Source organism: Adiantum capillus-veneris, chromosome 1 (genome assembly GCF_014529385.1).
Source record: "Adiantum capillus-veneris isolate H3 chromosome 1, ASM1452938v2, whole genome shotgun sequence".
Taxonomy (NCBI): domain Eukaryota; kingdom Viridiplantae; phylum Streptophyta; class Polypodiopsida; order Polypodiales; family Pteridaceae; genus Adiantum; species Adiantum capillus-veneris.
Genome location: NC_140931.1, coordinates 74975389 through 74988029, shown reverse-complemented (window position 1 = coordinate 74988029; position 12641 = coordinate 74975389). Strand labels below are relative to the sequence as shown.

Sequence of the window (12641 nt, the reverse complement as noted above, 5' to 3'; positions counted from 1 at the left end):
TCCAATAACTCACAACTTCGCATAATTTCAGGTGGTGTCTCGGCCATTGCTTCTCGTGAGAGCTCCACATAAGCCAAAGCCATAGCTAATATAACATCCCTTTGATAGCTTCTAATCAAGCGTTCTTTCAGTAAACTTTGTCCAACCTGAAGGACAATCTCCATTTCACCAGCCTCTTGAAGCAAACATAAGGCACCTGGAACCTGTGAAGAAGCATGTGAAGTAAAGAAACGCAGGCCTACCTTGTTAAAAAATCAGATCAAATACAACTATGCTTGGAGCTCTCCAAAATTCGACTTATTGAATCATCCCACAATCTTTCAAATAAAATGTAAAATGGTACCTTGCTAAAAGGAACATCGACCATAATAGTTCCAGCCTCGTCTTCTAGAAGACTCTCATTGTACTCTCCACGCAGATCTGGATCTGCAAGTGTCTCGCAAGCACCTCTTAGTATCTCTTGACGAGCAGCAATTGCATCTTGGCTAAATCCTTCAGCTGGCAGATTGTTAACTCTAGCCTCATAGGCTCGTACAACAGCATCAGCTAGAAAGTGTGTATCTGCACCAAGTACCTGTCATCATCATAAAACCCATACAAGTGAATAATACATCCAGAAAATATAAAACTTCAATGCAGATTATTTTTGGACTTCAAAGCCAAGATTAGAGAAGAAACTAGGACCTCTACCTTTGATGTGTCACGTAGACATGCTATTCACCCTTTTAGGGAACCTACATAAAAGTCTTGGACTACTTCCTTCCCATCTTGTGATTCCATGGACTATGGACAAGCAGTCTACATGGTGGATTCCTATAGTCCCTTGTTCTTCTCTTACAGAACTTGGGACCTCTCTTGATCTTGCCATATTAGCTGCAGTCTCAGAATTGATGTGTGCACTCTAAGATGGGTGACATTTTTTCCAAACAAATGAAGATCAACAATGGTTGTCACTCTCAACTTCAATGGAGTTCCTTCAGATATCGTCTGCAGTTCACTCATGACACATAGTGGTTGTAGCAGTTCTCTACATAAGCGCAGCCAGTTTGGCGAGCTGGGTGTTGTTTGTTTGCAAAGCTGGTCTCCATGACAGGTTTGTGACATGGGGGGTGGTCATTGGTGCCACTTTTGCGGTTTGCAAGATCACGTACTTCATATGAGGGATCCGGTACAGATCAGAGGGAGATGTAGCGCCAGCTTGGGAGTCAACTACTTCCTTCCCATCCCTTATGCCTTGGGACCTGTGGGTAGCCTCACTCGCCTCCCTTGTCCATTGGCACGTCAATCTCAATTGTCGGAGCCCTGGGATGCACTATCATCTGATACCTTTCTTCTCTGGAATCTTCTAATGAACTTGCATCTGGTTCGTTCCCTTGGTTCATTGGAACTCTCGAATGACTGATTCCCTTACTGCTTCGGAATCCTGTGATGAGCTATCATCCGGTTCCCCTGATTCATTCTCTGCACTAGAAGACTCTTGCCCTGTTGAGGTGGATATTGTCATGTCCGTAGGATAAGTGAATGAGCCAGCATTCATTCCAAATCCTTGCTTAGCATGTTCCATAAGTCTCTAAATAGAGTAAGACTTCAGTTCCACACAATACTGTCGAATCTCTTTTGGCAAACCACAAATAAACCGCTCAATCTGGTCCCTCAGAGTAATCCTCCAGAACGAGGACACTGGCAAATAAGTCTCCCAAAACCTCGGTCAGTAGTCATCCAACGTCTCTCTCTTAGTCATATGAGGATGATGCCAAGCGGTGATGACATCTTCTTCATATTCGTCTGATATCCAAGTTGACGTGAAAATTTTCTTGAATTTTACCCATGTCGTAGGTGCTTCTCTGCGTAACAATAGAGTAGACCACCATGTCTGTGCATTTCCTTTCAAGTAAGATGTCGTCCTTCGCTCTGATACCACTGTTACAGGCTTGGACACTCCAAGCAAGAAATCAATAGCAACACATGAGAAGAAACTGCAAAATCACTGAACTTGACTAGAGAGAGAGAGAGAGAGAGAGAGAGAGAGAGAGTCGACAAGGCACGGCGGAGTTCCGCGTTCAATCACGCTGGCCCTAGAGACTGCGTCCCTTCCAGTATTTCTTTATTATTATCTCGCAGCAATACAACTCCCGAGGGTCCTTTGCTCTAAGACTCTGCGTCCACATGCTCTACACATTGAGGCCCCAGGGGCTCTTATAAAACTGTACAAGGGTTGCCCAAAAGCAAAGTCCCAAAAGTATTTCTCCCAAAATGTAAGAACCCCGTGCAGCTAAGAGTGCTTATTCGTGATTCGATAATTAAAGAACTTGACAAAATATCAATCATCACACTTCAAAGAGACAAGAAACGGAATAAGGGTTGAGGATGGGCAACCCCCCGCCCCCCCCCCGAAGGAAATATATTTTTGCTCAATCCAAGTACCTTAGGATTGAGCTCAGTTACAATCAGCCCGAGAGTGAGTTTAAGTGAACTAACACTCGTAGATCATGCAAGATGTCATGTGCACATGCATAAAAACAAACTACACAAAAGACGATTCCAATACAAAGAGGCAATTCAGCTCCTATGGGATAGAACAGTAGTCCATCGTCTTGGTTGCATTCATGGCGAGAGAAAGAGCTCGAAGTTTCAAGAGTAGAGCTGAATTTTTTGATTTGTAGGTTTGCTGCCCTGAAAATCAGAGAGAGAGAGAGAGAGAGAGAGAGAGAGAGAGAGAGAGAGTCACGTGACACATCCAACCCTATGTGTTTGTGGACAAGCTACAGCATGACCAGGGTTCAGTTCAGTCAAGTCAGTCTAGAATAGGAAGTGATCTGGCACTTGTGTGAGTCTGTTCGTAGACAGTGCATGTCCAGACACTTAGATTAGATGCATATCCTTCGGATGCACACAGCATGATCATCAAATTACAATCAGAACCCTTCAGTAGCATTTTTACAGTGCATAGACCTATTTTTCCTATTTTTGACATTTTTCACTTATTTATTAAGTGACTTTTGTTGGGAACTAAGTAGGGCAATTTTGCTACGGTAATATATAAGCAACCTAGGGCTAGGCTAATCTGGCAGAAGTGGAGAAGGTGCAACAGGCAATTCACTTACAACAGGCTACCCTCTCTCCCTCTCAGCAAGAACAACCCCCACTTCAACCTGGCGTTTTCAGCAAGGGAAGGCCAGCGTTTTCAGTCCCAGCAGCCTGACGTTTTTCAGCCTGCACACTCAGTCACTTCAGCGTTTTTGCAGCAGCCATAGATACCATTTGCAGCAGCGTTTTCAGCCCCATCAGGCCAGCGTTTGCAACCGGAATTCAGCGAAAACACAGCATCAAGATCAGCAATTTTTCCTAAGCAATACAGTCAGCAAATCAGCGTTTTTACAAGCACTAAGCCAACGTTTTTGGAAGGACAGCACTTCAGCGTTTGTAGGACAGCAGAGATAGCCTCACAAGCATCTTCGGCAAGGCACTAAGCACATAGACCAGCCCCGACTGGTTGCGACAAGAACCAATCCACAGCATTCAATTTTCAGCCATAGTCTCGTCATCGTCGGCACCACCGTCGGCCTCGACATAGCACCATTTAGATTTGCATCAGCATCTTGTACCAGATTGTGCAATCAATAGTAGACCACTCTCGCCATCGAGAGTGGGGCCCTTGGAGGAGGGTTTGACAACTTCTCTGGTGTCGTATTCTCTTCTCTCTCTATCTCTCCGTCTCAGAACCTTCACTCACAGTGTCCATTCACTTTGTGTCACGTGACACATCCCAACCCTGTGTGTCTGTGGACAAGCTACACCAGAGCAGGGTTCAGTCAGTTTAGATTAGCAGTGATCTGGCACTTTTGTGAGTCTATTCGTAGACCGTGCATGCCCAGTCACTTAGCATAGATGCATATCCTCCGGTTGCACACAGCATGATCATCAGTATTCCCTTCAAAATCCATCAGAGTCAGCCAGGGAATTTTCCAGTGCATTTAGCCTATTTTCCTATTTTTGGTTATTGTCACTTATTATTTTTAAGTGACTTTCCAACAAAAGTAGGTAGGGCAATTTTGCTAAGTTAATATATAAGCAAACCCAAGTTAGCACTTTCTGGCAGAAGAGGCAGCAGGAGCTTCCCACTCAACAGGCAACTTCTCAGCAGTACCCCCCAGCGTTTTTGGATCCCCATCCTCCGGGCAAGTTCCCATCCTTGGCGTTTCCTCATTACAGACCATCGCCATCACACTCAGCACCCTAGCGTTAGCTAATTGTTGCCATCGCCAGAGATTCATCAGATTTGATAGCGTTTTCACCATTCAGCCCCATCAGCGTTTTTGGTCTCTGTCCCAGATCAGCATTGGCCTTTTTGCTCTGCTGCAGCATTTTGACTTTCAGCCCCAACCTACCGCAAATACACAACATTTTCAGCCTTTAGCACAGTAGCAGATCAGCCCCAGATTGGTTGCAGAAGTTCCCTCATTTTCAGCCAAGAAAACGCAGCCAAAACAGTCATTTTCAGCCACCAAACAGTCCCGAATTTCAGCGATTAGAAGATCACAGATTTCAGCCATCAAGTCGTCGTCATCACCACCGTCGTCGTCGTCGGCATAGTCCAAGTTGCATCAGTCCATTTCATACGCATTGTACACCTTTGTGCAATCAAAGTAGACCACTCTCGCCGACGAGAGTGGGGCCTTCGGAGGAGGGTTTTACAACCTCTTGGGTGTCGTATCTCTTCTCTCTCCTTCTCTCAGTCCCGTTCACTTGCATGCACAATATCCACTCACTTTGTTCGTGATCATAGCACTCCATAAGAAGGAAGGCTCTCTCCTTCCCTAAGAACTAAAAGGAACCTTGAGCAATAAAGATCACTAATCTTGAGAAAATACAACATTCATTCCGCTGCACCTTACACTTTGTTTGTGTCCATTGCACTCTCTCACTAAAGAACGGAAGGCTCTCCCTTCCCTAAGTTAAAGGTGGAATCTGATAGTCATGTTGTGTGCAACCAAAGGATATGCATCTAATTTAAGTATCTGGACATGCACGGTTTGCGAACAGACTCACAAAAGTGCCAGATTACTTCCTATTCTAGACTGACTTGATTGAACTGAACCCTGGTCATGTTGTAGCTTGTCCACGGACACATAGGGTTGGATGTGTCACGTGACAAGAACCACACAATTTTTTTTGCTTGTTGCGCTCGCACGTAACCTAAGACTTCTTGGACGTGTCGATTCCTAATCATGTTTTTGAAGAGTGACAGGAATCCCAAGAAAGAAGGGCTTGTCCAGCCTCCCCTTGTGCCTCTTTTCACTCATTGAGAGAGGACCGTGCACTTTGCGGCCAACCAATCGACATGAGGTGGGAAAAAGCAACCTTGGTGTGAGCGCAAGGCCGCCCAGGGGTGCACTCGTGGAAAAGAGCAAAACTCGGGTTAAGAGAAGATCATTCTCTAACACAGATTGCAAGCGAAAGAAGGACCTGAAGAACTCAAGAACCCAAGAACCTCAAGACCCCCAAGAACCTCAAGACCCTCAAGAACCCAAGACCCACAAGGACCCAAGTTCCTCGTGAACTTAAGAACCAAAGATCACAGTGTATGGTCATCACCCGAAGCGGAATGGATACTTCGCATGGAGGTGATGGGCATGAAAGTAGTGAAGAAGAATTTCCTCACCGTGGAGGTTTTCCTGACCCTCCTCCTTTGCCATCTACGCCAGGGATTGCACCAAATCCTATGGAGGCTTTGGTCAAGACGATAATGGACATGATGGCACAACAACAAGAAGCGAATCGCGTTGCGATGGCTCAACAAGAAGCACAGCGCATTACCTTGGAGCGTGAGCGCCAAGAACGACATGTCTCGTGAGCGTGAACAAGCGCGCTTGGCGGACAAGGAACGAAAAGAAAGAAAAGGAGAAAGGCAGCTTTGGAGCGTAAGCGCGATGATGCGGCTTGGCGGCTGAAGAAAGACGAGCAGCCTTGGAGGCCGATCGTGAGGCACAGAGAGAACTACGCACGCAAGAATTGGTTTGCCAGGTTCTCACCTCGAAGTCCGAGCCAGTCAAAGATGTTGGTAGTTCATCAAGTGACATAAGCCGAGATTCGGACTCCAACAACCCAGTCACAGAGAAGATCCAGTTCAGTAAGTATGATGGTAAGATGGATGCTACGGTTATTCATTCTTGGTTACATCAATTTAATGCTTATTTTACGACAACTAAGAAGACAGGGAATAGCAAGTTTTTGACGTCAGCTATGTACCTTGCCAGTGATGCCATCAAATTGGTACCACGCATGGCAAGAGGCACAGTTAACCGCGCACCTAGAGGAAGCCGACGAATTCACGCCCCTTTCCTTCAATTGGGCCGATTTTTAAGACAAGCTCAAGGCGCGGTTTATGTCCCCTCACTACCTAGCACAGTTGAAAGACGATTGGCGCGGTCTCAAGCAAAATGGTATGCCCGTTATGTCTTTCTCTAATCATGTTTTGCAGCTCGGCACTCAATTACGCAAATCGGATGCGAAGCGCAGGGAGGCATTCCTTTATGGATTGGACGAGTATATCAAGTATGATGTCGAGGTGCTCGATCCAATTGATCTCAACAAGGTGGTAGCGATTGCTCGCATAGGAGATGAAGCACAACAAGGGAAAGCCTAAGGAAAACAAGACTTCCACAACCTTTATGAAGTTCAAGTATCGCATGACCCACGCATCAGAGTGGACCGGAGAAGAGTCCTTTCCAGGATTCCGGATGCTATTGGCGATCTCCCTCGACGCCATACAGCACTTAGATTAGATGCATATCTTCCGGTTGCAAACAGCATGATCATCAAATTACAGTCAGAACCCATCAGTAGCATTTTTACAGTGCATAGACTTGTTTTTCCTATTTTTGACATTTTTCACTTATTTATTAAGTGACTTTTGTTGGCAACTAGGTAGGGCAATTTTGCTAAAGTAATATACAAGCAAACCTAGGGCTAGGCTAATCTGGCAGAAGTGGAGAAGGTGCAACAGGCAATTCACTTGCAACAAGCTACCCTCTCTCCCTCTCAGCAAGAACAACCCCCACTTCAACCTGGCGTTTTCAGCAAGGGAAGGCCAGCGTTTTCAGTCCCAGCAGCCTGGTGTTTTTCAGCCTGCACACTCAGCCACTTCAGCGTTTTTGCAGCAGCCATAGATACCATTTGCAGCAGCGTTTTCAGCCCCATCAGGCCAGTGTTTGCAGCAGGAATTCAGTGACAACACAGCATCAAGATCAGCGTTTTTTCCTAAGCAATACGTCAACAAATCAGTGTTTTTACAAGCACTAGGCCAGCGTTTTTGGAAGGACAGCACTTCAGCGTTTGTAGGAGTCTTCGGCAAGGCACTAAGCACATAGATCAGCCCCGACTGGTTGCGACAAGAACCAATCCACAAGATTCAGTTTTCAGCCATAGCCTCGTCATTGTTGGCACCACCGTCGGCCTCGACATAGCACCATTTAGATTTGCATCAGCATCTTGTACCAGATTGTGCAATCAATAGTAGACCACTCTCGCCATCAAGAGTGGGGCCTTTGGAGGAGGGTTTGACAACTTCCCTGGTGTCGTATTCTCTTCTCTCTCTATCTCTCAATCTCAGCACCTTCACTCACGTGTCCATTCACTTTGTTTGTGTCCATTGCACTCTCTCATTAAAGAATGGAAGACTCTCCCTTCCCTAAGTAAAAGGAACCTTGAGCACAGTTCGGAGCACTCATCTTGAGCGAAGTTCAACATTCATTCCGTTGCACCTTACATACACACACACACACACAGAATTGTCTACTTGGAGAGAATGTGAGGATAGGTGTCGAGAAAGATGATGACCGTAGGGTAAAGGCTTCTTGGGCTAATGATAGAGTGAAAATTCAGCAAGTAGATGATGCTCAAATGAGGGTGAAAGGCGCTGAATTTATAAGTGGAGTTGCTTTATGATCAAAAAGGATAAGCTAGGTAGCATGGGGGCAAGTATCCAACCACATGTCAAAACAGTTAATGTATGTGTGACAAGTGTCCAAGCTTTAAAACATAAATCCAAGGTGCTTGTGAAAACATAGAAGCATTCAAAACATTTAGCCCACATATACACAATGAGCAATCTTTCATGATAATGCAATCTTTTTTATTTAACTTTCGTTTCTGGCAGATCTAGCCCACACTCCAAGGCATTAATCCTTTCTGTGTGGAAGTATGGCCATGATATGCAAGAGTTACAAGCCACAAGCGCCCTATTTCAACTAGCTAAGTGGGAGTGTGCATTATCTATGTTCTAACCCACTGCATGGGTCCACCATAATCTGTGACCACTCATCAATGGCCTACTCGAATGCACTATTCAAGCTATCTTTCAATGAGAAAACAATTTTCAAATGCAAAAAAATAAGCATTGTCACAAAAGAATACAAGATCTTTGTCTACTGAGTTGTCACAGCCCACTGGCTCTTGATCAGTTGTCCTCAGTTGAAAAGTTTCTTCGTGTCGTTTGATTTTTGTCCTTCTTTAAAGATTGAACTCCCTTCTGGATTTGCAAGCCTCTTGTTATATTTATGTGGAAAGTTGTCACCACCATTATGCTCTATCTCCCATGTTTCTGCATGGTCTATAAGTTCCCTAAAGGTAGAGCAAGAAGAAAGATTTAGAGTAATATGAAGCTTAAAGTGCAAACCTCCTTGATATGTCCTTAATTTTTCGGAGTTTTCGCTCTTCTTGAAATGTTGGACTTTCAAAAGTAGCTCCCAAAACCTCTTGGTGTAGCCTTCCAAAGATTCATTCTTCCTTTTGCCACAAGCGGTCTCACTCCATCTTCACATCCCTTCTAAAATGGACAAGAAGAAATTGGGTCTACAATTGCGGACAAAACTCCTCCACGATCTTGGAGCAGCACCATCATACTCCAATCCCGTCCACGAAGTGTGAGCTAGATCGGTCAAATATAAAGCTGCAAACTTAATCTTCTCCTTCTCTTTATACTTCTCACGACCATATAATATTTGAAACTGACAAACAAATTTTAAAAGAAGATTAGGATTTCGTGTACCACCATATCTACTTAACTTGATCTTCTTCTCTAGTTGTGAGAGTGACTTGGTCTTCTTCTTCTTGTGCCTTCTTCCATGCCTAGATCTCGAAACAGAGGAGGACGAACTTGTCTTTGAAAACGAAGAAGAGGGTGAAAAGTATCGACGTCTTTGCCTTTGATGAGATTTTCTATATAAATGAGGTGTCTCCTTGTTGCTTAACGACAACCCATCTGAAGAGGCACTGGATAAATTTAACGAAGAGGATATACTTTGGCTTCAATGACTTCTCTTCTTTGAGATAGAGCCTCCTCTTTTTCTTCCTCCATTCTCCTTCTTCACGATTGACGGCTTTGTGATCGGCTACTTCCATTGGGACTGCGTTGCTTTGCTGGACGCTCTTCGTTGGCTTCATTGGACTCCTCGCCCTTCTCGAGTTTAAGAAGCTGTTCTCGAATGGCACGGTTCTCCTCTTGCAAACTTTGAAGAGCATGTAAGATAGCAGCATTCTTTTCTTCCATTAGTAAACAAAGAGATGCTCAAGAAAATGTGCACACAAGCAACTACAAGCACTAGTAGCGTAGGGGTGAGGATCTGTCACAAAGTGATGACGTGGGATGACCATTTGGCAGAGAAATGGCCAAGTGGACAAGAGAAATTGAATAGACTAGTTTGAAGAACTTATGAAGCACCAGTCGTGGGACCCAAAACCCTACAAGACAGAAGCTTGGACCCTAAAAGGGATTTCCGTAAAATGCCCTGACATGTTGACATGGCAAGGCCGTACGGAATTTTCGCAATTTGTGTTGCAAGTGCTACGTGGCATGATGTACGGATTTTCGCAAATTACACTCGCTGCTTTTGGAAATCTCAAGCGCTAGCTTTTGGGGACCAGAGCTTTTGGGTGAAAGTGTTTTTGAACTGATTGCTTTTGGGGCTTTGCTTTTGGGCATCCCAATTGTTTATAAGAGAGAGGAGGTCCCTCGGGAGTTGTACTTTGCAATGATTAATGATAAAGAAATACCAAAAGGGGCGCCAGACTTTGGGGCCAATACCTCTGGGCACGGAACTACGTCGGGCCGTGTCGACTCTCTCTCTCTCTCTCTCTCTCTCTCTCTCTCTCTCTCTCTCTCTCTCTCTCTCTCTCTCTCTCTCAAAGTTTAGTGATTTTGAAGTTTCTATTCGTGTGTTGCTATTGCTTTCTCATTTGGAGTGTCCAAGCCTGTTACAAGATCAAGCCAAAGTTGTACTACCACTATAAGAGCCCCGTGCAACTAAGAGTGCTTATTCGTGATCCGATACTTAAAGAACTTGACAAAATATTAATCACGACTCTTCAAAGAGACTAGAAACAAAATGAGGGTTGAAGATGGGCAAAAACCCCCTCCCATGATCCCAACCAATCACAGGGACCTCATCGGAGTCCGGGTTTTTTGCACTGACTTCTTCAGTGTTTGCAGCTTTCACATCTCTTATATATTCTTTTACAGGTGAACTTCGAGCTTTGTAATTAGGACTACACAAAAAGTAGGCATCTTTCGAGCACTACATTGTCCATGTGACATTCGGTATCCTAATAATACATCAATGCTGGAAGAAAAGATGGTAACTTTTGTGGTGCGCTAGCTGCTTAAAACTGCATGTAGGCAGGGACAGAAAAGAAATTAAAGCTCTGCACAAAAAGAAAGTCACATATGGTGATTGACCATGTTACTAGAAATCTGAATATGTCCATATGCAAACGAGCATGTGGCTTGATTGCATTATTTGATACGTTATGAAGGATTTGATATGGTTATCGATCCACACCTGTGATCAAAAACCTGAAACGCAATTTTCTGTCAGACATATGGATGCGAGCATGAAGATTGATTGTATCATCAAACACACTATGAACATGACAATCGGTGTGGTTACCAATCCATAGCCAGCCAATTTTGCACGGTGTGCGAATGCTTATATTTTTTCGGTTGAAATGTGTTGAATGTACTGAAACAGACCTGATAGAAGTCAATGGGAAGCGTGATCGTTCTCTCAGTGACTGCAGGAAGCGAAGATACTAGGGCAGTCGACTTATCGGGCTTCCTCTGCTGGCGCAAAATTTTGTTTCCATACAATCCTCTTGCACTCGAGAGTTTGCAAACAAACCTGCGCCTGCTTGCCGAGAATGGAGTAAGCAGAATGCGGGTAATGTGGCCCCCCCTCGGACTTCTTGCCCTGGCATACCCGCATAATGATGGAGGCTTAGACACCCGCCAACACCTAGCGTTCGTAAACGAGCTCATTGCTTTCGTTTATCAGCTGCCATCGTCGCTGCCTTGTGTTTTCACCTGGGCTAGTATTCAAGCAGTGAATAAAAAGATGTCTACGTTCGCTTAGGATTTGCTTGTAAGTTTAACGGACTGCACTGATGGTTCCAAAAGACCTCGAAAATAGGGTTCTTTAAGAACGATCTCTTCTTGGGAGGGGAAATGTCCAAGAGCCATGCATTGCTCATCATAACACAAATCATGAGGTATTGCTACTTCAAACACATTTGGAGAACAAGGAACTAGGAACTGTCGGATTTTTGGGAACTCCATGGAAGTAGCTAAGTTCACAAGATAGTCCAAGAAACGATCATCGCATTGGAAAACAAAAGAACTCTTAGGAGTGTGCTATTGTCTACCCTCGGACCCTGGTTGTGTGCTTGAATTGGGACATGTGCTTATTGAAGTAAATTACCAACGTATTCCTTTGAAGGTAAAGTTGGTTATTCAATATGGGCTGAATCATATCCCATCTTGTAGTCCTAACATGGAGGATGCTTGTCTTGAACTGTTTACTATGGTGGAGAAGCTTTTGTTTGAAAAGATTGTCCCCGCCCCCCCCCCCCCCCCCCCCCAAAATTCTTTGGTAACTACAACATTAGGGCATGTTTTTTTAAATATTATCAGATCTGGTTGCCTAAACAGTATGGCTATACCCTTGACATTAATATGAATGTCATTTTTCATTCTCTCAGAAGTAGATTCTTAATCACTTGTACTTACAAGGCCCCCAATAACCCACTTTTTATTTGCAAAGCCTTTACGTACACTAAGATATTAAAAAGACTTTCTAGTCATGATTTCACCAAATGTACAAAGGACCCCACTACTATAGTGGATGCTATGCTTAAAAGGATATGCTTACTTAATTCCTTACCCCTCCCATTCTTGATGACTTCTTACAAAATTCATGAAATAAGTTTCAGATGGCTTACATGTGGAGCTAATAGTGCTTATTTTGAGTTATCCTTACTTATGGCTTGCTTGCTAAAAACTTGTCTCCCATTGTTGAAGGACAAAGCAAGGATGCTTAACCAAAAGACACTACTCTGCCATTACATCAAGCTCCAATCTTGGTGGATTATTGATTCCATTTATGACTGTATTCTTAACCTCCCAAAGGAAGCCTCCTCCCTGTTCTCTACAAATATTGAGAAATGTTATGAGAACATCCCTCACTATGGCGAATTTGGGTTAATTCCCCTGATGATTGACCTTATCTCATGGGCTTTTAATCCTACTACTCCTAAGTTTATTTCTTTCAATAGTTTCCCCTCTTCTTGCCAACAAGGGGTCTGGTCCA

General features: G+C 44.2%; 1 protein-coding gene across 1 annotated transcript in view; it reads right to left on the bottom strand.

Moving 5' to 3' along the window:
* Positions 1-11416, bottom strand: part of LOC147464984 (protein ACCUMULATION AND REPLICATION OF CHLOROPLASTS 6, chloroplastic-like) — a 59892-nt gene extending 48476 nt beyond the window's left edge. Inside the window, exons 1-3 of the mRNA XM_086517328.1 lie at positions 11030-11416; positions 344-574; positions 1-203 (exon numbers count right to left, since the gene is read on the bottom strand). The exon at positions 1-203 is cut by the window's left edge and continues 22 nt beyond it. Of these exons, the coding sequence (XP_086373454.1) occupies positions 1-203; positions 344-574; positions 11030-11314 (719 nt within the window). The 5' untranslated portion in view covers positions 11315-11416. The remainder of the gene's footprint in view (positions 204-343; positions 575-11029) is intronic.
* Between the last annotated feature and the right edge of the window lie 1225 nt (positions 11417-12641).